This window comes from Paroedura picta, unplaced genomic scaffold (genome assembly GCF_049243985.1).
Source record: "Paroedura picta isolate Pp20150507F unplaced genomic scaffold, Ppicta_v3.0 Ppicta_v3_sca21, whole genome shotgun sequence".
In the NCBI taxonomy this organism is placed as follows: domain Eukaryota; kingdom Metazoa; phylum Chordata; class Lepidosauria; order Squamata; family Gekkonidae; genus Paroedura; species Paroedura picta.
The window spans coordinates 4311309-4334764 of NW_027518618.1; the positions used below are offsets into that span (position 1 = coordinate 4311309).

The following is a 23456-nucleotide window of genomic DNA, read 5'->3' on the forward strand; positions in this document are numbered from 1 at the left end:
AGAAACCAGGGGATGCAAGCCTCCAGGTGGGGCCTGGAATTCCAGCTGTGCCAGGGGATCGTCAAGAGTCCCACACGACTGACAACAAGAAGAAGGGGGGTTGAATGGTGTTATCCCCCAGAGGCCCGAGAAGAGACGCCGCCGGTCTCGCTGGGGCGCCCCAAGCAGGGGCCGGAGAAGTAGCCTGGACAGCTGTGCAGTGGGTGACCATTGCACGCACGCGAAAGCTGCGGGAACTTTGCCCCTGTCCTCATGCGACCAGTTCTCTTTCTTTCTTTCTTTCTTTCTTTCTTTCTTTCTTTCTTTCTTTCTTTCTTTCTTTCTTTCTTTCTTTCTTTCTTTCTTTCTTTCTTTCTTTCGCGTCTAGTCCCTCAGGTGCCAAGCTCCCGGGGCGAGGCACAGCATGGAGGTCTCTGGAATGCACAGCTGGTCTGACCAGGGGCGCCTGTCCCCCGGGAGGTCCCTTTCCAAACCCCGCCCTCTGCAGGCGCGAGAGATGCCAGCCTCCAGGTGGGACCGGGGGATCCCCCGGAAATACAGCTTACTCACCCCCCCTCCCGATGACCCAGGTCATTTCCCCGGGAATGAATGGCGCCGAGGGAGGGCGGGAGGGCGGTCTGTTAGGCATCGAGGTGTCTGTCGCGCTCCCGCCCCCTCCCCAAGTCCCCAGGAGTTCCCGCCCTGGACCTGGCAGCCCGCGCCCTCCCCCTGGCCACCCTCCCTCCGCAGCTCTCCAGGAATTCCCCGGCCTGACCTCCCCCGGCCGCCTCCCCGGGGGAGGGGCTTCCTGGGCAGGATCCTCCCCCCCCCCCACGCCTGCCTCTCAAGGGCCGGAGAAGCGGCCAGCCAGAGCCGGAGAGGCCGCGCGCGAGGAGGAGGAGGAGGAGGAGGCAGGACTCCGGCGGCCTTCGGGAGCATCCCCAGGTAGGTGCCCCGCGACCCTCCCGCCCTCCCGGGTCTTCCCCGCAAGGCAGTCCCAGCCCACGGGGGGCCCCCAAAGCCTCCCCTGGAACCACACCCGGGGGGTCTTCCAGCCCCTGCTGGCTTCTGGCTGGGCCAGGGGTTCTCCTTGCGGGCTTGGGGTCCACCCCCCCCCCCAGGGCTCTCTGGCAGGCGAGGCTGGCCCCACGCTCCCCACTGTGCGGAGTCAAGTGCCTTGGGGGCTGGCTAGGTTGGCCTGCAGCTGAAGAGCTGGGTTCGAGTTCGGGGCCAACAAGAGTGGAGACCAACAAGATTTTGGGGGCGTAAGCCCTGGACAGTGGAGGGAGTTTTTCTCCCTTTTGCTTCCGAGCACAGAGCCCTGTGAATTCCTGCCTCCCTCCCCCTCCCCTCCCCTCCCTCGCCTTCCTTGACGGGGTCATTCCAACCTTTGCAAGGGGGTCTCCCATGTGGCTTTGTCCGGGTCCTCTTCCTCCCCTCCGTTTCCCCCACTCCCATTCTTTGCCCAGCTCCAGCCCATGACCCCTGAACTCTCACCTCCCCCTGCTAGCCTGTGGGCTGCAACCCCCTCCCCTGCGGGGACCCTCCCCCCACTCTGAGTGCTGCCCTGCACATAGGATTAGTCCCGGGGCACTCTTAAGATCAACCAAATGTTCTTCAAGGTGTGAGCCTTTGTGGGAACACACATTTCCTCAGCTCCAAGGTTGTGGGATGAAAGTGATGCGTTCATACTTCGAGTCCTCATGTAAATGGTTCGTCATCCTCTTAGGAGTGAGGAGTGGGGGCCCCCAGAGATCTGACCCGTGCCCTGTGTTGTTCAACATATTCATAAATTATTTGGATAAAGGAATAGAGGGGGTGCTTATTAAATGTGCAGGTGACACTAAACACACCAGAAGACAGAATCAGGATACAGGATGACCTTGATAGGCTAGAAAACTGGGCTAAAATGAATACTATGAATTTCATTAGTGATAAATGTTAAGTTCTGCATTTAGGTAGGAACGATCTTATGCTTCCCTATCGGACGGGTGAGCCTTGTCTTGGCAGAAGCACGTGTGAAAAGGGTCAGGGGGTCTTAGTGGAGCAGACACTGAACATGAGTCAGCAGAGTGACTCAGTGGCTGAAAAGGCAAACAGGATTTTGGGCTGTATTAAGAGAAGTATCTGGTCCAGATCACGCAAGGTGATGTTACCGCTCTACTCAGCTCTGGATAGACCTCACTTGGAGTCCTGGGTTCAGTTTTGGGCACCACAATTGAAGAAAGATATAGAGAAACTGGAGCACGTCCAGAGGAGGCTACGAAGATGGGGGGGGGGGGTTTGGAGACCCAGCTGAATGAGGAAAGGCTGAGGGAGCCTGGTCTGTTTAGCCTGGAGAAAAGACGACTAAGAGGGGATAGGATAACCATCTTCAAATACTTGAGGGGCTGTCCTAGAGAAGATGGAGCAGAGTTGTTTTCTGTTGCCCCAGAGGGTCAGATCAGAGCCAATGGGTTGAAATTAATTCAAAAGAACTTTTAGTTAAATTTCCAGAAGGAGTTCCTGACAGTGAGAGCAGTTCCTCAGGGCAACAGGCTTCCTCGGGAGGTGGTGAGTTCTCCTTTGGAAGTTTTTAAGCAGAGGCTAGAGAGATCTGCCAGAAATGCTGATTTTACGAACTAAGGCAGATGGGGAGTGGGTGGGCAGGAAGGGGTGTGCCAGGGTTTGTCTCTTGTGGCCCTTCCTTGCATACCCAGGGAATTGCTGATCACCACTGCAGGATGGTATTTTAATTCCCTCCCGCCCAGGACGGATTCTGGAGATTTTTGGAGGGAGGATCACTTGGACATGAAATTGGGGTCCCTGTGGATGGGCAGGTAGTTGTGAGTTCCTGTATAGTGCAGGGGGTTGGACTAGATGACCCTGGTGGTCCCCTCCAACCCTATGATTGTGTGTTTCTTTTTGGGAACTTAGACGGTCCTTTGCCACCAGACCAGAGTGAGAGCTGAGTCTTGTGCAGTCAAACCATCCCTTCCTGTGCCGCTTTTAGAACATGGCATCTCCACACCACACTCACTCACGGAGGAGAGAGGGCTGTTTCCTGCCTCCCCATCCTGGTGTGTAATTTCCTCATCTCCCGCATTCTCCGGAGACCCACAATTGTGTTAGAGAGAGAGAGAGAGATGCCGGAGGGGCTGCTCCCAGGGGTCAGAGTCCTCCAGGTCACTCGAGGCCCGCCTAATGAGCCAAATCTTTGGGGTGTGCATTCCACATAGTCCTAAAAGCACCTTTGCGGTAGAGCCACCCTTGAATTGGATCCTAGCCTGCATAAGTCTTACACCAACAGCAATTGCCAAACACAAGAGCAAAATACTGTCCTTAAAACAGCAGGGATGCAAATGACTTCGTTTTCGATAGGAGAGATCTGGCAGGGGAACCCCCCTCCCCCGCTGTCCTGGATCATCGGTAATCTTTCCGAAAGAGCCGTTCCAGAACTGTAAAATACCAAGATTCACAAACAGTTTAGGTGAATTCTGGGGATGGGAATACTGGCCCGCCTTACAGGGCTGTTGTACATAGGATTGCACCCACTAGATACTGAGGAGAGGTAGCTGGGGATCTGGCAGAGGAAGCTTTGATTCTCAAAAGTTTAGATCCCCCAAAATCTTTCTGTTTTCTGGACTCAAACTGATCTGTTTTACTGCAGACCAACAAAGCTACTCTCTGAATTTAGCTGCCTTGGTCTACAGCAGGGGGAAAGCCCCCCTAAAGCTCTTAACACCCTTCCTTAGAAAGAAGAGCTGGTTTTTATACCCCACTTTTCACTACCTGAAGGAGTCTCAAAGGGGCTTACAATTGCCTTCTTCTCCCCACATCAGACACCCTGTAAGGCAGGTGGGGCTGAAAGAGCTCTGAGAGAACTGTTCTGTGAGAACAGCTCTAACAGGACTGTGGCTGGCCCAAGGATTGGGGAATGAAACCCAGTTGTGGAGGTTGGCTAGAGTCTGCCCTGAAAAGCCCTTGTCCATTTTCAACGCTCACATCTGAAATATCAGAAACTCACTACAAGATGTTCTATTCCTCATCAGAATTAAATCTGATACTGAAGATATGGCCAACTTGCCGGAGTGGCCACAAGCTGATCCTTCAGGGGTTGGGAACTTGATAGGAACTTTGAAGACCAGGAAGGCCTCGGGTTTAGCCCCTCCTGATCTATTCAAGAGGAATACCAAATAGGGGCTTCTGTATTGACCAAATGGTTCACTTTATTGACGGAACAGGCAGACTTCCAAAGGGGTGGGAGGTAGACGTAGTGGGCCAATATTCATAGAGGGCAACAGAAAAGACCCCGAAACTACAGACCGATAATTAAGCTGTATGCCAGGCACTTAGGTCAGAACTGTGGAGATCGGCTAGAGCGGGGGCCTTAGGGAGGGGGTCCTCCACATTGGATCACTGTATGATCTCTTTTATTGACCTTAAATCTGCCTTCGATTCTATCTCAAGAGACATTCTATGGCCTAACTCAAAAGGACATCTATTGATAGTTAAATTTTTCTTCTAAAAGCGCTATCTGCAAATAGAGCTGTGAGAGTTAAATGCAGTCCTCAAGAACAGTTGATTTTTATAATCCACTTTTCTCTACCCAAAGGAGGCTCAAAGCGGCTTACAGTCGCCTTCCCTTTCCTCTCCCTACAATAGACGCCCTGTGAGGTGGGTGAGGCTGAGAGAGCCCTGAGATTACTGAAGAGGAAGAAGAAGAGTTGGTTCTTATATGCCACTTTTCTCTACCCGAAGGAGGCTCAAAGCGGCTTCCAGTCGCCTTCCCTTTCCTCTCCCCACAACAGACCCCCTGTGAGGTGGGTGAGTCTGAGAGAGCCCTGATATTACTGAAGAAGAAGAAAAGTTGGTTCTTAGATGCCGCTTTTCTCTACCTGAAGGGAGTCTCAAAGTGGCTTACAGTCGCCTTCCCTTTCCTCTCCCCACAACAGACCCCCTGTGAGGTGGGCCCTGATATCACTGCTCGGTCAAAACAGCTTTATTAGTGTTGTGGCGAACCCAAGGTCGCCCAGCTGGCTGCGGGTGGAGGAGCGGGGAATCAAACGCGGCTCGCCAGGTTACAAGTCCGCACTCCTAACCACTCCACCACATCAGCTACGGCTTAAGCATCACACCAAGTCATCTTTCAAACTTAACAGAGAAAGGAGTCAAATAAGGCTGTGCCCTAGCCCCGCCTCCTTTTTAAATTCCTACATCAGCAACATGGTCAGCTATCTTAAAAACCAAAACTATCATCCGTAAAAAATCAGCCGCAAACCCATCTCACTGCTCGTTTATGCGGACGATCTAGCCCTCTCTTGCAGGACTCCTGTTGGCCTGTGAAGATCTTTGAGTGAACAATTTAGAGACTCAGCTGGCCAGATTAGAAGCCGCCACGTTTAACCACGACACCAAATTGAGCATCAACCCAGATACCATGAAACGGTGGGCAAACTGGCTTCTCCAGAATTTGCCATTGCACTGGATGGTAAAAAGGAAGGGGAATTGAAAAGACCTTTCAGGGGCCGAATGTTTAGGCCGAATGTTTGGGCCGAATGTTTGGCCCAAGCGAATGTTCTCAGCAGGGTAAAGTCATGCATTTTGGGGCAGGGAACAGGGAGGTTGGGTTGCCATATCCAGGTTGGGAAAGCCCTGGAGATTGGGGGTGGAGCCAGGGGGAGGACAGGGGCTTCTGTGGGGAGTAATGCCCCAGAGGACAGCCTTCCAAGGGGTCCCTTTTCTCCAGGGGGACCAGGCACGGCATCTGGAGATTTGCTTTGGAACCTTTGGAAGGGGAGCCCTTGGACGTTGGTGTTCTCTTTTCCCCATGCCAAGCCGATCCGGAAAGAGAGCCAAGAAAGGAGGAGGCAGTTTCCTTCCACACCGGGGCGACTGCGGCCTCGACCTGCCCTCCCAAAGAGGGACCCCGCTCTTCTCTGGAACGGAGTCCAGCTCATTCTCTCATTCATGCAGTGCAAGCCGCTCTTTTGGCTCCGCTTGACTCCCGGGGTGAACCTTGAGATGTGCCCAGCATAGGATGGGGACCGAGAGGCAGGAAAGAGTTAAACGTCCTGCAGCAGCAGTCTGGTTTCCCCAGCATGGTTGGCTCTGCCCTTATCGGTGGCAGAAACACACAGTCCCTCCCGGGTGGGCCAAACCAGGCCTCCTCTTTTCAAGCCTCAGCTCCAGAATTCGGGCTCAGGGGAGTGGATGGGACCCTGTGGGTTTCCTGCACTGCAGCGCCCTCCCTCCCTCCCTCCCCCCTCGTGTGTCTCTCTTCCCAGCCCACAGGCGAGCAGGTTCCAAAAATTCCTGTCACGTGGGAGAGGGAGGGGCCAAGCCAGCAGGTAGACTGTCCTCGGGAGGGGACAGACGGAAGGGCTCCGCTGTGGGAAGCCAAGAGAGCAGCCCTCTCGGAGACACCATGGCTGGGAAGGTAAGGGCTAATCCACAGGGCAGATCCCCAGGCCTTGTCTCTTGCAAAGGGGGGCAGAGGTCAGGCGTTCTCTCCCTCCAGTGGTTTGGGGGAGCCACGGAAGGGCCAGGGAAAGCCCATTTGTGCCCGGCTCCCCCCCCCCCCCGTTGCTGCCAGCTCAGTTTTGCTCGGTGGCTTGGTTTCCCCCTTGTCTGGAAAGGGATTGAAAGAGAGACTTGCCTGTCCGAGGGTGCCCAAAGGACACAATCTCCGGGCCCAGCTTGGTCACTGCCTGCCCTCCTCCCCCGCTTCAGGCAACTTCAGCCAAAGCTCTTCTGACCAGCCCCATCTCTAGTTCACCCCCAGCTGTGGGGCACAGAAACCTCAAGAAAACCTGGGCACAGCTGTCGTTTGGTCACCTAGGCATGCCTTGGCAGCATGAGTTCATTTCCTTCCTTCCTTCCTTCCTTCCTTCCTTCCTTCCTTCCTTCCTTCCTTCCTTCCTTCCTTCCTTCCTTCCTTCCTTCCTTCCTTCCTTCCTTCCTCCCTCCCTCCCTCCCTCCCTTCCTTCCTTCCTTCCTCCCTCCCTTGTGGAGCCTGTAAGAAGAGGGGGTCCTGCCCTTCCTTGCCCCTTCCTGAAACCCACAATGGGGAGAGGAGGGGCCGGGCATCTTGTGTTGGCAGGGTCTTCTGTTTTCTCCTGGCCACTGGTGGGGGATGGGGGCAGGGTTGCCAACTCCAGGTTGGGAAAGTCCTGGAGATTTGGAGATGGTGCCTTGGGAGGACAGGAAAAAGAGTTGGTTCATATATTCCGCTTTTCCGAAGGAGGCTCAAAATGGCTTCCAGTCACCTTCCCTTTCCTCTCCCCACAACAGACACCCTGTGAGGGAGGTGAGGCTGAGAGAGCCCTGATATTACTGAAGAAGAAAAGTTGGTTCTTATATGCCACTTTTCCCTACCCGAAGGAGTCTCAAAGCGGCTTACAATCGTCTTCCCTTCCTCTCCCCACCAAAGACACCCTGTGAGGGGGGTGAGGCCAAGAGAGATCTGAGATAACTGATCTGTGAGGACAGCTAGACTGTGACTGGCCCAAGGTCACCCAGCTGGTTGCATGTGAAGGAGCAGGATTCAAACCTGAGTCACCAGATTAGATGCTGCCTCTCTTAGCCTCTTCAGTGGGGTGCCATGCAGCCCTTTTCTTCAGAGGACCCGGTTTCTGTCCTCTGGAGATGAGCTGGGATCCTGGGAGGGCCCCAGGTCCCACCTGGAAGCTGGCATCCCTGGCGCATGGGCAGGATGCTCTTGTCCAGAGGAAGCCTCCCTCCGAATGCTGGGATCCCAGAAGCGCCCTGGAGATGCCCTCTTGGCACGGCTTCCCTCTTGAATGACTGTCCCCTTCATGTGCTAAGAACATAAGGGTGACAAGACGGGCGACAGTCATTTTCAGGGTGCCAAGGAAGCAGCGTGCTGCGTGAGAGGCACAGCCTGGCATCTGACCCCACATCCCAGAGTGAGAAGCTGCACATGGGAGGGAGTCCACAAGCGACTGGTGGCCTCCTGGATAGACGCAGATGGCTGGAGCAGCTTGGTGTAGCTTGGCCTTCCCCAGCCGCTCCCAGGATGGGAAAACCATTTGTCATGATGAGTAAACGGAGGAGCTAGTAATGGCTTCAGGCAGCAGGACGGCCTGTAGTTATTGGGGGGGTGGGGTGAAATCCAAGATGATGTGATTATGAAACACAGTCATGGTTCTCTGAGAGCTGTTCTCACAGAGCTGTTCTCTCAGAGCTCTCTCAGCCCCATCTCCCTGACGAAGCGGAAGGGAAGGTGATTGTGAGCTGTTTTGGGCCTCCTTCAGGTAGCAGAAGGCTGGGTGCAGATAAATAGCTCTTCTTCCCGAGAGTCAGCAAGGGGTCTTGAAGTTTTAGAGGGGCAGACTCTAATCTAGAGAACTGAGTTTGATTCCCCAGTTCTCCAACACATGCAGCCAGCTAGTCACAGTTCTTTCAGCTCTCTCAGTTGTGGGGAGAAGAGGGAAAAGTCTTTGCTAATCACTTTGAAATTCTTTCAGGTAGTAAAAAAATAAAAAACCCCAGCTTTTCTTCTTTAGTTAGTTTATCTGCAGTTATCTTTATCTTCAGTCATCTGGCTCATGTTCCCTTGAGGAAGAATGCCCTCTTCTAGGCTCTCAGCCCAACCTCTGAGAGATTCTTGAGTCAGGTCAGGCCCTTGGGGGAGATGTGGGGCAGCTGGTGAGGTGAGGGTGAATTGGAGGACTCCTGGATTCTTCCATGAGGCAAGTTGTGAGTGTCCTGCATTCTGCAGGGGGTTGGTCTAGATGACCCTGGAGGTCCCTTCCTATTCTATGATTCTAAGGATGCCAACTTTCAGCTCACAGCTGGAGATCTCCTAGCATTATAATGGATCTTCAGACTATGTGAATCGCTTATTTATCAAATATTTACCCATTCCAGACATCTGCCCCACTTTTCCGAGAGGGAACGGAGGGAGAACTTTTACTCTTTCTCCCCCAAAGACTAGAAGTTGAGGGCATCTGATTTAGTTGATGGGCAGAAGGTTCAGGCTGGACAAAAAGAAATACTTCATAACACGGAAAATGAATAGATGGGGAATTCCTCCAGGGCCCCAAGAATAAACAGCTTTGCAGGGGGCTGACATTCTCATGGAGGAGAAGCCGATCCATGGCAAAGGAGGGAGAAGGGTCCAGGTATTTCCCACCAACGTTGGGAAGATCGATGCCCCCCCCTCTGGTGTTAAGCTGCAACTTGATTACTTCATCTCTCCTGCCTCGTCCCTCTAGAGATAGGGGTAGGGGTTGGGAATGGGGGGGAGGGGGGTTCTCCACCATGTTGTTGGGTTGTTGGTGTATTGCAGTGGTTCTCAACCTGGGGGTCGGGACCCCTGTGGGGGTTGAACAACCCTTTCGCAGAAGTAGCAGCAGGGCAAGCAGCTTGGCGGGGGGGGGCACTATCCACACAACAGCCTTGCAGGGTAGAGAGAGAGAGAACGTTTGTCTGTCTGGAGCAGCGGAAAATAGCGAGATCAGCATGGTGGGGCAAGAGGCAGAACTGAACTGAGAAACCCTGGTGGGGGGGGATTTATATACAACCATGAACCATGGATCTTCACGTCTTTGGTCAGTTTTGGTCTAATTTCTGTGAAAGAACCCTTGCATAATTTTACGGTTGGGGTCACCACAACATGAGGAACTGTATTAAAGGGTTGCAGCATTAGGAAGGTTGAGAGCCACTGGTCTATTGTATTTGTATTTTAACAGGGTTTTAATGCATTTTGTATTTTAATAGGGTCCATTTTAATAGGGTTTTAATTGTGGGTTTAACTGGACATCTGCAACCCGCCACAATAAATTAAATAATAGGCGCAGAGTGGTAAGGCAGCAGAAATGCAGTCTGAAGCTCTCTGCCCATGAGGTTGGGAGTTCAATCCCAGCAGCCGGCTCAAGGTTGACTCAGCCTTCCATCCTTCCGAGGTCGGTAAAATGAGTACCCAGCTTGCTTGCTGGGGGGTAAACGGTCATGACTGGGGAAGGCACTGGCAAACCACCCCGTATTGAGTCTGCCATGAAAATGCTAGAGAGCGTCCCCCCAAGGGTCAGACATGACTCGGTGCTTGCACAGGGAATACCTTTACCTTTAATGACAATGACAATAACAATAACAACAACAACAATAATAATAAACTTGCAAGACTACCTTCGGTCTCAGTTATTTCGGAGAAAGAAAGATCACTGCCAACGTTTCCTCCATCTCACTGCAAAACATTCACCAGCTCAGAACAACTGAAGGGTTCTTTCAAGCTCCTAACTTGATTCGGGGAGGGGGGGGGATTTTGGAAGTCCTTGAAATTTTCCTTCCAGCTCTACTCAGACTGTGGCCAGGTTGCCCATGCCAGGAGTCAGGTGTTCCCTGGCAGACATAGTCTGCGCTTCAATACTGATCTGGATGGAGAGTTCAGAGTTCTGTGGCTACGGAGAAAATGTAAAAATGGCAACTCTCCCAGACTAGAAGCAGGTGAGGGCTTCAGACTCTGTTTTTCTCCGGTACCCTAAAGAGACTCCAAGTAGCTGATAATCACCTTCCATTCCTGTCCCCACAGCAGGCACCCCATGAGGCAGGAGGAACTGAGAGAGCTCTGAGAGAACTGGGGATGACGCAAGGGAATTAAGCCCAGCTTCGCTCTTAACCGCTGCATCAGGCTGGCTTTCTGACCAGCAATTTCCCTCCTGCACGTGACACTCATCCAGAGAGCCACAGTTTGGCCACCTCTGCCCTGACGCCTTCAAAATCATCCCCCCCCCCCAAATACAATAGGGACCATCAAGACATCTGCATCTGGCTCCCTCAGTGCCGCCGTACTCCCCCTGAAACAAATGTTTTCATTGCTGTTTTGGAATGCTTTGCATGTAGTTTATTGCTGCTTCTTGATCTCTTCAGTGTGTGTTGGGTGCATGTGATATTATTGTCTATATACGGTTAAACTAGGGGCAAAGCTGATTGCATTCTGGAATACAAGGGGCACTAGATTAAAGGGGTGGAGTGGAAATACTCTGCAGATGGCCTTCCCCTCCCTCCAGGACCTGGAAAGGCTGCAGGCAGCTGTTAGGGAACTCACTGGCAGGGGCAGCTCTCACTCGACAGGGATCTGCAGCCTCCGAGCCTCAGAGGGAAGTGGAAGGAGGAGGGGGTAGTCAGGAGTGGGGGATGGAAGGCGATTGGCTGGCCACTGGGCAGACAGGCAAGCTGGTTGGAGGAGGAGGCACTCAGGGGCGGGACAGCTGGCCTGAGTGGGTGTTGAGTGGCACTTAAGCCATGAGACCAGCTCCTCCTCCAAGTCCTTACAAAAAATATTAAGTGGAACAGATGGTGGCCTTTGGGAGGTCAGAAAAGCAGCCTACAAGTTTGCACCCATAAATTAATAATAAATGGGCCTTCCTGGGCCCTTTCTCTACTCCTCTGGCTACCATTTAGCTGCCATTCTCCCCTCCCTCCAATACCCACCTGTGAAATCACAATTTTCTGAAAGAATCTGCTAACTGGAGAGTACCAAAGTTCAACACAATTTTCAACAAACCGCTCCCGGTGAGTTATCCTTGTTTCGATATCCTTCATCCGTGTATAATACAGCCTGCATCACAATAAAACAAGAGAATGAATAGAATCACAGAATCCTAGAGTTGGAAGGGGCCAGACAGGCCATCTAGTCCAACCCCCTGCTCAACGCGGGATCAGCCCAAAGCTGATATTACATGATTCGCCAAAAGTCTAAAGCAGGGGTAGTCAAACTGCGGCCCTCCAGATGTCCATGGACTACAATTCCCAGGAGCCCCCTGCCAGCATTCGCTGGCAGGGGGCTCCTGGGAATTGTAGTCCATGGACATCTGGAGGGCCACAGTTTGACTACCCCTGGTCTAAAGTAGTGGAGAAGATGCAGATGTCACTAAGGTCTCTAAAGCCCTCCCCAAAGAGATCACCAACCTCACAAATGGCCAAAAAGAGAGATAACTTGCAAGTGCTCGAGCTCTCTCTGCCTCCTCTCCAGGAACATGCAGTGGGAATTACTCAGGCCTTCAAACTACAACGCCAATTTACAAGTTTAAATAGAAAGCAACCAGGCAGTCCTATGCAAACTGTGCAGGAAGAGTGCCGTTTCTTAAAGCGAAAAGCTTATACAAAATTTTCACGGGACAGGCCATTCATTCAGAGTCTGCATTATCTTGTTTTATTTTGATGCAGATTTCTACACTGATGAAATATATTGACACAAGGGAAACTCTCCAGGTCCCGTTTGTTGAATATTGTGTGGTTGAAAATTGTGCTGAATATTGGTACTCTCCAATTCGGAGTTTCTTCCAGTTTATTGAGCCTGCACAGATTTTGTTTACTTGCTCCATCCCATGTCCTCCTTTCACTGGCTGGCCCCTGCGGGAGACGGGATGCTGGACTGGATGGGCCCTCCCTGGTCTGAGCCAGCAGGGCTCCCCTGATGTCCTTATCAGCCACAGATGTGTGGCCTTACAGCTTGGCCACGCACCCCTCCATCCACTCCCTTGAGCTGTGGTGATGTGACCCTTCCTTTTTGTTCCGCCTCCAGGTCTCGGGGAGCCTCCACTGCCATGCCGGTCCTTAAGAACCCCTGCAGCCTGAAGATGGCCAGCAGGGAAGAGGGCAGAAGCGGGACCCTCATCTTGGACCAAGAGAGCAGGGGCACCAACCCCTTTGAGGAAGACCTCGAAGAGAACGAGAAGGACTCCTTCCTTGGGGACGTGCCCCCCGAGAGCGGGAGCCCCTCCCCGGAGGACGGCAGTGACATCCCGAGGAACCTCTTAGAGCACAGCCCCGAAGGATGCTACAGACGCCGGGCCACCCTGGGGAAGGTGGTGGGCCTGTCCTCCTTCCTCCTGGGGAAAGGCAAGAGGAGTCCGGGCAAGGACAAGACCCCGGAGGGCGAAAAAGGGCCCAAGAGGCGGTCCCTGCTGGGCCGCATGATGCTCCCCTTGCTGGAGGGCTGCCCGGGGCAGACCACCCCGGAGAAGCAGAAGCTGCGGCGGAGCTCCGAGGACTTCAGCCTCCTGCAGCGCCTAAACGGTCGCCGCAAGGAGAGCTTGTGCAGCCTGGACTGCGGCCTGGCCGAGAAGGAGGATGGCGGCGGGGGAGACGCCCTCAAGCGCATGTCCTTCCTCAAGATGGGGCGGGGCGGGAAGGGGCTCAGGGCTTCGCTGGGGGAGAAGAGCCAGGCCGAGGCGCCGGAGAAGCCGCCGGCCACCGAGGAAGCCGAGCCAGCCAAGGCCAAGGAGCCTCTCTCAGGTGAGTCCGGAACGGTGGCGGGAACTCTCCGTCACCCCCTGCCCGGCAGGTAGGCTGGATGCCGTGGTAACCCCTGCTGAAGCCCAAGGGATGCCTTCCCCTGCATTCTCCACCAGCACCGTGGACCTCACCCACGAACCTTCCTGCATCACTTCCCCCCCCCCCGAGAATTCCCACTGCGGGAATTCACCCCAAGAACCAACTAATAGCCAACTCTGCTTCTTCTTCAGTAATCTCAGGGCTCTCTCAGCCTCCCCTCCCTCACAGGGTGTCTGTGGTGGGGAGAGGAAAGGGAAGGCGACTGTAAGCCACTTTGAGACTCCTTCGGGTAGGGGAAAGCGGCATATAAGAACCAACTCTTCTTCTTCTTCAGTAATCTCAGGGCTCTCTCAGCCTCACCCACCTCACAGGGTATCTGTTGTGGGGAGAGGAAAGGGAAGGCGAATGTAAGCCGCTTTGAGACTCCTTTGGGTAGAGAAAAGTGGCCTATAAGAACCAACTCTTCTCCTTCCGCTGGCTGAGACTTAGCTAAAGGTCCTGGTGGAATGAACCTTGTTCCCCCTTAAGATGCTGCTGGGTTTTTGCTTGCTTTCGCTAGGCCTGACTCACCCAGCTGCTACCCATTTACCACCCGCTTCCTCCCCACCAGCCTCGGTGACAAAGGGCCTTGCTCCTCCTTGCCCTGGGGGTGGGACAGGGTTGCTGGGAAATGCCTGGAGGTTTGGGGAGGGGAGAGTCTTGGGTGGGGTCAAAGGCCCTACAGTCCACCCTTGAAGCGGCCATTTTCTCCCGGGGAACTGACCTCTGCCACGTTGAGAGCTGCTGCGATCCCAGGAGTTCTCCAGTCAGGCCCTGGAGGTTGGCAAGAGCAGTGGAATGAGCACCAAGGGAACTGGCCTGGCTGGGTTGTCCCATGGCCACTTGGCCCTTCACCTCCAGCTCCAGGCCGCTCTCTTTGAACGGGAACTCGCAGGCACGGGGACCCAGCCCAGTCGTCTGCCCCCGAACTGCCCCAAAGCCCTGCAGCTCCTCAGACAAGACGTCCCACGGCGGCCCCTGGGCCTCCCCTGCCTGGTGCCCTGGTCGCTCAGAGAGTGGGGCCATCATGCGTCCCCTTGACCGGGGCGAGACGGGGGATCTGGGCTCAGGCTGGGCCCAGCTGTTTGTGGCCAGGGAGAGCGGGTCCTCCATCCCAGGCAGGGTTGTGCTCCCCACCGGCCACCACGTTCTTCCGGTCGGCTGCCCCCTCCATCGGCTGGCGTTTGCAAGGGGACCAGCGAGGGGCTCTAGGGGGTTGCCAGGTCCCCCTCAGCTGCCAGCAGGGATGGAGGGGGTGGGGTTGCCGGATCCAGGCTGGGGGTGAAGCCTGGAGAGGACAGGAGAAGAAATGGCCTTTTGAACTCTGCTTTTCACCACCCAAAGGAGTTCCAAAGTGACGCCTTTCCCTTCCTCTCCCCCCACAACAGACACCCTGGGAGTGAGGTGGGGTGGAGAGAGCTCTGAGAGAACTGCTCTTCAAGAGCAGCTCTGAGAGAACTGGGACTGGCTGCATGTGGAGGAGGAGTGGGGAATTGATTAGAGACTGCTGCTCTTTCACCGCTGTGGGGGGCCATGCCCTAGAGTCTGCCTTGCAAAGCGTCTGTTTCCCCCCAGGGGAACTGATCTCCATCATCTCGAGAGAAGCTGTAATTCCGGGGGATCCCCAGGTCCTGCCTGGACGGTGGCACCCCTGAATTGTAGCTTGCTCCCTTCGTTGCCCCTGCGTGGGCTTGGGGAGCCGCTGGGGTGCGTCCATGCTTGGGGGCACAGACCCGGCCCTTTCTTTCGGGCTGCTGCAAGGCTCTTCCCTGGGGGGGGGGGGGCTCCAGGATGGCTGGCCCAGCCTGTTTACTCAGGTCCCGCCTGGAGGGAGGCTAATGAGGGTGGCTGGTCCCCGGCTCATTGTTCGAGGAGCCTGATTGCCCCTCCGGATTGCCCGGCTGGAGCGGCTGCAGAAGGCCGCCCTGCTGACCTTGCAGAGGAATGTGCCCCGAGGGAAGGAAAAGCGTGCGGGTGGGAGTGGGGCAGGCTGGGAGAGAGGCGAGCCCCGTCCAACTCAGCGTCACAGGCCAGGAAAGGCCTTTTCCCGTCCCCAGAACACTTTGTCAGGGACGGCCGGCTCACCTTGGCACCAGCAACAAGGGCCCCTGGGACCCTGTGCAGAGCGGGGTGGGAAAGGGCCGGCCAGGAAGGGAGAGGAAGAGACGGGTCGGCCTCCGGGGGACCCTGCAGCCCTGCCGCTGGGCGAGGCGTCTTAGGGAAAAATTCTCCTGATATCTAGCCTATATCGTTGTACTTGAAGTTTAAATCCATTACTGCGTGTCCTCTCCTCTGCAGCCAGCAGAAACAGCATCCTGCCCTCCTCCAAGTGACAACCTTTCAAATACTTAAAGAGGGCTATCATGTCCCCTCTCAACCTCCTTTTCTCCAGGCTGAACATTCCCAAGTCCCTCAACCTATCTTCATAGGGCTTGGTCCCTTGGCCCCAGATCATCTTCGTCGCTCTCCTCTGTACCCTTTCAATTTTATCTACGCCCTTCTTGAAGTGAGGCCTCCAGAACTGCACACAGCACTCCAGGTGTGGTCTGACCAGTGCCGTATACAATGGGACTATGACATCTTGTGATTTTGATGTGATGCCCCTGTTGATACAGCCCAAAATGGCATTTGCCTTTTTTACCGCTGCATCACACTGCCTGCTCATGTTTAGTTTACAATCCACAAGTACCCCAAGGTCTCGTTCACACACAGTGCTACCTAGAAGCGTATCCCCCATCCAGTAGGCATGCTTTTCATTTTTCTGACCCAGATGCAGAACTTTACACTTACCTTTATTAAATTGCATCTTGTTCTCATTGGCCCATTTTCCCATTGTGTTCAGATCTCGTTGAACTCTGTCTCTATCTTCCGGAGTATTTGCCAGTCCTCCCAATTTGGTGTCATCTGCAAACTTGATGAGTAGTCCCTCCACCCCCTCACCTAGATGAAGAGCCTGGGGCCTCCCAAGGGCCCCCCTTAGCTCCTGCTTCCCGGTGCTGATCAGGCTTCATGATCCCCCCCCCCCCGTGGGCGACTGTGTCCTTCTCTCGGCTGGAATTCCCCTTCTGCCGTGGGCAGGGACTGGCCCTTTGGCCTGCCGGTCCCTGGGGTGTCTCCGTCCTCTCAGCAGATGTTTCTGGGGGTCACATTCCAGGAAGGCCCCGGCAGTGTTTCTCTCACCACACCATTATCCCAAGAGGACCCCCGCAGTTTGGGGCTTTTCACCCGAGCCTGACCCCTGGTGCAAGTAGGGAAGGAGGGAGGGAAGCTGAGCTGGGGAAGGGCAGGATGCCTGGAAGGCCCTGTAGAAACGGGGATTTTTTGGAATCTCTGCCCAGGATTGCTGACTCCAGACGGAGAAAGCCCCAGAGACTGGAGGCAGCACTGGGGGGGCACAATGAGTCCACCCAGCCAAGCAGGGAATTGATCTCTGTCATCTGGAGATTAATCATGTGTAGTAAAATATCCCTCTGCTGTCCATTCTGAACCTACTGCCCATCTGATTCACTGGATGATGGGAGATCTCCTTGCCCCACCTGGAGGATGGCAACCCTAAACTGCCTGCATGAGTGTTGTGCTCTAGCCCCTCCAGGGGGGTGGGGTTCAGGCCAGCTGTGGTGTTGTGGCCATTGCCAGATGATGGGGGTCAGGGGAGATCAGAATCTGGGCCCACGTTGTAAGGGAGGGCCAGAAGCTGTTTCTCCAAAGCGCAAGTCCCCTCAGAATTACAGCTCAGGGGCAAAGCCAAGGGACAGGCATGGGGAGAAAAAGGTGAAGGCTGGTCAGCTGCGTTGGGGCAGGGAAGAGGTCAGAGAGGTCTTCCCCATCCCCTCCTGCCTGGTCCTCTCAACTGGAGATGCCGGGGATTGAACCTGGGACCTCCTGCATGCCGAACAGAGAGTCTGCCACTGAGCCATGGCCCCTGCCTATGGCTTTCCAGGGTCTAGAATCATAGAGTTGGAAGGGACCTCATGGGTCATCTAGTCCAACCCCCTGCACTACGCAGGACACTCACATCCCAATCGCTCATCCACTGTAACTTGCCACCCCCTTGAACCTTCACAGAATCAGCCTCTCTGTCAGATGGCTATCTAGCCTCTGTTTAAAAATTTCCAAAGATGGAAATTAAAATTTGGAAATTAAAAATTAAAAATTTCTTTAAAATTTTTTTTTATTTTTTTTTATTCTATATAAAGCGCTTACAGAAAGATGAAAAGAAAAAGAAACAACCAGCTGGCAAAATAATTGTTGATACATGTAAGAGTATAGTCTGTTATTATCTTAAAAAAAACATATTCAGTTCCCATCGCATATTAGTCCTAACCTAAAAGTTACTGTTGTCTTTCTTAGCAAAATAATTGTTGATACATATAAGAATATAAGCTATTATTATCCCAAATAATATATTGTCAGTTCCCATCGTATGTTGGCCCTAACCTAAAAGTTGCTGCTGTCTTTCCTAAGAGAGACCAGGTAATTGCTCCACTGTTAGTCACATTCTTCAGGTGGAAAAGATGGAATTGTGCTCTTCTCCATGATGTATCTGCTGGCAGGTCTTGAAGTCTTTGTGCTTCTTGATGCACCGAGCTCAGTGGCGTCGCCTGAAGCTTTTTGGGTAGAGTATTTCTTGCAGCCTTGCTGTCAGGGCTCACAAAGATGTCTCTTGATTGCTTCTTGCGTGCAGTCGCCTTTGAATAGACTCTGTATATTTTGTCAATCCGAATCTCTTCCTCCTCTAAGTAGTCTTCCAGGCTTTTGGTGATTTCCTTCCTTAGGTCTGTTTTCCAAAATTCTTCCAAGACACCCCTAGCTTTAGATTCTACTTCCAGGGCTTCGGATTTATCTTCTGCCACTCTCTCCCACTCCTGTTGATTAACTTCCAGACATTGGATTCTCATTTGGTGTGTTGCCAGCTGAGTTGTGTTTTCATCAGCTATTTTTTTCAATATTTTTTTGATTCTGTCTGAGAGCTCTTTCTTGGTGTCTTGGATTTCCTTTTCAACCTTTTTGACTACTTTCAGTATCTCTGAGTTACCTTCGCATAACAAGCGAAAGAACTGTGCCTTAGTTAGTTTTTCCATAGCTCTAAACAGTCACAGATTACAGGCAGGAGGTCTCCCAAGAGTTTGGGCAATCAGAAATTATCAGCTTGTCAATCTCCGTACTAAGTCAGCATCCCCCCCCCCCCCCCGCTGAGCTCTCTTTAAAAAATGTTTAAACTCTTTCTTTTGTTTGTTTTAACGAGTATATTTAGCTGGCTTGCCTCCCATCCAAAGAAAGGATTCCCTTGTAAATTGGTTAGGGGGGAAGGAGGGGGGCTGGTGCCTGGCTTTAAAGAATAGGAAAGCAAAGAGAGAACTTACAGTCTTTGCGTTGATTTTATCAGACTTTGGCTCTTGTCAGTCTGCAGAAGAATGCAGGATTTTATGCAGCTGGTCGCTTCAAACTTAGAAAATTATTTACGAGAAGGACCCCATCATGGTCCCGAGCACAGGTGGTGGAGATCCCGAGAACGCAATCTCCGCAGATCTGAGGGACCCTCAAGATGCCGTTCCCGGTTCCTGGGGCAACCAGAGAGCGAGTTTTGCACATCCCGCTCAGGTCTGCCGGGTACATCTGCTCCTGGCCCTCTGCTTGGCTCAAGAGCTCGTCACGGAACGGGCTAGCACAGCACCATCTTCACTAGACGGAATTTCTTTTGAATTAATTTCATCCCATTGGTTCTGGTCTGTCCCTCTGGGGCAAGAGAGAACAATTCTGCTCCATCTTCCATATGGCACCCTTTTAAATACTTGAAGATGGTGATCAGATCCCCTCTCAGTCGTCTCCTCTCCAAGCTAAACAGACCAAGCTCCCCCAACCTTTTTGCATACGTCTTGGTCTCCAAACCCCTCACCATCTTTGTTGCCCTCCTCGGGACATGCTCCAGTTTGTCTACATCCCTCTTCAATTGGGGTGCCCAAAACTGAACATAGGACTCCAAGTGAGGCCAAACCAGAGCAGAGTAAAGCAGTACCACCACCTCCTGTGATCTGGACACAATACTCGGTTTGATACAGTCCAAAATCCCATTTGCCATTTTAGCTACCGAGTCACACTGTTGACTCATGTTCAATGTGTGGTCTACTAAGACTCCTAGATCCTTTTCACACATTCTCAGGCGGAGGTCTTTCCCACCCCCTCCTGCCTGGTCCTTTCAAAGTAGAGATGCTGCCGGGGATTGAACCTGGGACCTCCTGCCTGCCAAGCAGAGGCTCTGCCCCTGAGCCAGGGCCCCTCTCCAGGGTGGAGTTCAAAGCGGGCCGTTCTGTCCTTCAGCCTCTGGTCTGCTGCCGCCACCTGCCCTGAACGGTCCTGGCTGAAGCCGACCTTGCTGGGTAGAGAGGTTTCCCACAGCTGACTCATTCATGGGGCATCTTCTCCTTCTTGCTCCCTCCCAGTGCTGGAGATCCTGAACCTGATCCACCAGAGGGATCTCTTGACCGCAGACGAACACATGATTGAGCTGGAAGCCGAGTGCGAGCAGGACGGCCAGCAGAGCCCAGAGAACGGCGAGACGTGGAAGGACGGGAGCCGGAAGGCCAAGGACGTGACGCTCCTCTACGAAGCCCTGCTGAGGGAGCTCTGGGCGGTCCTGGCGGAGGCGCTGGCAGCCAAGAGCACACACCCGAAGCTGGAGCTCATGGTTCGAGTGATCCAGCAGGAGGAGGAGACGGACCGCCGGTGGCTGGAGGCCAGGGGGGGAGTGGCGGAGGAGGGCTCTGGGGCCCGGCCCCGGTGCCTGAAGGAGCAGTGGGTGGAGGCGGTGAGGCAGCTGGTGGGCCAGAGGCTGAGCCAGTGTGCAGAGGGACGCCCCGGCCCCATTCCCACGCTGATGGACAGGCTGGCCAAGTGTGCTTGGGAGGACCTGTGTGCCGTGAGGTTCCACCTGCTGCATGCTTACCCGAAGGAGTATGAGGCGTTCCGCGTCTACGTGTGCAGCTACCATCAGGGGCTGGCGCAGCGCTTGACCGACGTGGTCCAGAGGAGCATGACCATCTCCGACCGGTACTTCATCTTGGACTGGAACAGCAACATCTACCAAAGGTGAGGGGAGGGGACGGCTGCTTTCCCCTGGCCCTGCAGGCTTGGGAACTGAGCTTCACACCCCGGGAGATGCCCAATGAGCCCCGGCCGGCCCACGGTGCCAACCTCCAAGGGGGACGAGGGCTTTCCCTGGAGGTTGGGGGGGGGAGGAATCTGGTGGGGTAGGAGGCCACAGAGGACCCCCTTCAAAGCTGCAGTTTTCTCCAGGGGAACTGATCTCTGTGGCTGAAAGATCGGATGGAATTCCAGATCTCCAAGCCCCACCTGGATGTTGGGCATGGCGATTTCCTGGCAATACAGCTCCTGGCCAGATTACAGAGCTTGGGATGCCAGTCCCCGCATAGGGCCTCAAGCTCCAGTTCATCTCCAGGTGACAGGAGGCAGCTACTTGGGAGGGTGGACTCCATAGCCATGTACTCCACTGAAGTCACTCCCCACCCCACATCCGCCCATTCCTGGCTCCGTCCCCAAAATCTCCAGGGATTTCCCTTCCTGGAAATGGCAACCCCAGCCTATGTGAAGTCTCTGGGCAAGGGTGTGGCCAAGGGAGGCCGTGGGCTTCTCAGTTGGTGGCAGGAGTCTTGGTCAATTTGGGGGTGTCGGGGGGGGGGAGAACAACCCTCACATAATGATAACTGGAACATTTTGTGCCTCAGGAGTGGTGTGGCTTGGCTGGCGCCCCTTGCTACAGGGCCCTGTGAGAAACTAACTCGGGCATCCCCGACCTTTTAACATCTGTGGGGACCTTTGGGATTCTGTTGCACCGTGGTGGGTGGATCCCCAAAATGGCTGCTGCAGGAGGCAAGGCCAGCCCCAAAATGGCTGCTACTGGAGGTGGAGTCAGCCCCAAAATGGCTGCTGCGGGTTACCTCCAGTCACACAGGGAGCAAGCTGCTACCAAATCAATGTTTAAAAAATTGCAGTCAATCAAAACTCCAGTGGCCAATCAGAAGCTTTGCTGGGCAACAGCTTCACCTGTCTCTGCCCACTTTCTGGCAACCCTTGACAGGCAGCAGAAGAGGTGACCGCTTTCCCCGCACAGTCGCCATGCTGGGGACCCCTTCTCTAACGGTCTCTGTCTTCCACGCAGAGAGGTGCTGGGCCGAAGTGAGATTGCCCCCCTGGTCAAGAAGGTCCCGGAGCTGGGCCCGCTGCTGTCCCCCGAGACCCAGTTCAGCCTGGAAGAGGACTGCATGGCAGCCGTCAAGGTGACCCCCAGGGCAGCGGCAGGAGGGGGCTGCATTAAATTTTTTTTAAAAAGAATTGGTTTCCTCCATCTGTGGCTCATCGGAAGCAAGGAACAAGAAGGAGCGTAATGGCTAAAGCTCTGGCTCTGACAGACCTGCCCACTATGAATTCTGGGAAATACACCCCAGAAACAGAGAACGGGGGGTGGGGGATGTACTCTGTGCATGCGCCCAGGGGATCTTGGATCCCATGCTCAAGGACTGAGCCCTGCTTCAGAGTAGCAGAATGAAATAGTGGTCAGAATAGTGGTCAGGACTTAGGAGAGATGCAGGGTTGCCAGCCTCCAGACGGGGCCTGGAGATCCCCCAGCATTACCACTGGATGGCAAAAATCAGATTCCCTGGCGTGTTTTGGAAGGTGGAGTCTTGGGCATTATAGTCTGCTGAGGTCTCCCAAATCCCCAAACCCTCAGTTTCCCAACTGGCAACCTAACTTTGAAGCTGAGAAATTCCCGGAGATTTGGGGGCAAAACCTGGGGAAGCTGGGCATCTCAGTGGGGCATAATGCCAAGGAGTTTAACCTCCAGAGCAGCCCTTCTCCTGGCAACCTACGCTGGGTGACCCAGGCCGAGCGTTTCCAGGGGGTGGCTGGAGACCCCCCTCTATGACAGCAGAGGTCATTTCCCTTGGAGAACCCCTTACCCTTTTCCCCACAGCAGACACCTAGTGGGGCTGAGAGAGCTCTGAGAGAACTGCTTTGCAAGAACCATGACTAAGAGAACCATGAGTAGCCCAAGGTCACCCAGCTGCTGTATGTGGGGGAGGTCAATACAGAGGCCAATATGGAGAGAGCCCCAGGCTGGGTCACCATGATTTGGCTGAGTCTTGACGGTCCCTTACGCACACACCATACGACAGGTGTGAGGTCAGAGGGGATGTGCAGCACACGTCCGGATTAGAGGCCAATATGGAGAGAGGGCCTCACTCTAGCTGAGCCGGGGCTCACAAAAGCCCCTCCCAGGCACAGTTTTTTTGTTAGTCCTAAAGGTGCTCCTAGACTCTTTTCTAATGCTCTTTTCTAATGTTCCTCGCTAGACTGCCTGTCCTACGTGGGGCCAGGGAACGAAAGGCAGGACTGGGGAGACAGAATAAAACGCTCCATGGCGTATGGGCCCCCTTTCCCCAGGAAACCTCTTTTCCCTCCCTCCAGCCTCGTTTTAAGCCAGCCTGCTGTCGTGTTTAAGAGCGGGGGCCACTAATCTGGGACCTGGGTTCACGTCCCTCCTTCTCCTCCATCACATGCAGCCGGCTGGGTGGCCTTGGGCCAGTCATAGTTTCCCTTAGGGATGCTCCTGCACAGCAGTTCTCTAAGAACTCTCTTAGTTCTGCTGTGGGGAAAGGAAAGGAAAAGAGTTCATAAACCATTTTGGGGGCTCCTGCAGGCAGTAAAAAGTGGGACGTAACCCCCCCCCTGCTCTTCATTTTCTTCTCTTTTGCTGATTGTTTGCAGTTGAAGATCACGGAGGATATGAACCAAGAGCTGCAGAAGGAAGAGGAGAAGTGGGCCCAGGAGGAGGCTGACCAGTCCCAGTTCTGCTTGTCCAGAAGAATCATCCCCGTACGTCAGACTCCGGCCTCCTCCACAGCTACCGGCTCTTCTTGCATATCATGCTGCAGCCTGCATGTGCTGCACACCCCTCTGACCTCACACCTGTCGTATGGTGTGTGTGTAAGGGGGCCGTCAAGACTCAGCCAAATCATGGTGACCCAGCAAGGGGCTTCCCCGGCCAGGGAGGAGCATAGGGGGCTGGCTCTCCCCTTCCTCTGCAGAGCCTTCCTGGGGTCTCCCTCCCAAGGACTGACCCTGCTTAGCTTCCCACTTAG

At 54.1% G+C, this 23456-nt stretch overlaps 1 protein-coding gene across 2 annotated transcripts in view; it reads left to right on the forward strand.

The window, feature by feature from the left end:
* Window positions 1–481: 481 nt before the first annotated feature.
* The window catches only part of EXOC3L2 (exocyst complex component 3 like 2), a 36111-nt gene continuing 13136 nt past the window's right edge, over window positions 482–23456 (forward strand). The window contains exons 1-5 of one of the 2 annotated variants that reach the window (XM_077318583.1): window positions 482–924; window positions 12509–13221; window positions 19740–20385; window positions 21476–21593; window positions 23083–23190. In XM_077318583.1, coding sequence (XP_077174698.1) covers window positions 497–924; window positions 12509–13221; window positions 19740–20385; window positions 21476–21593; window positions 23083–23190 — 2013 coding nt within the window. In that variant the 5' untranslated portion in view covers window positions 482–496. Of the gene's footprint in view, window positions 925–6296; window positions 6398–12508; window positions 13222–19739; window positions 20386–21475; window positions 21594–23082; window positions 23191–23456 lie in introns of those variants that run through there. The other variant, XM_077318584.1, reaches the window with a different exon arrangement.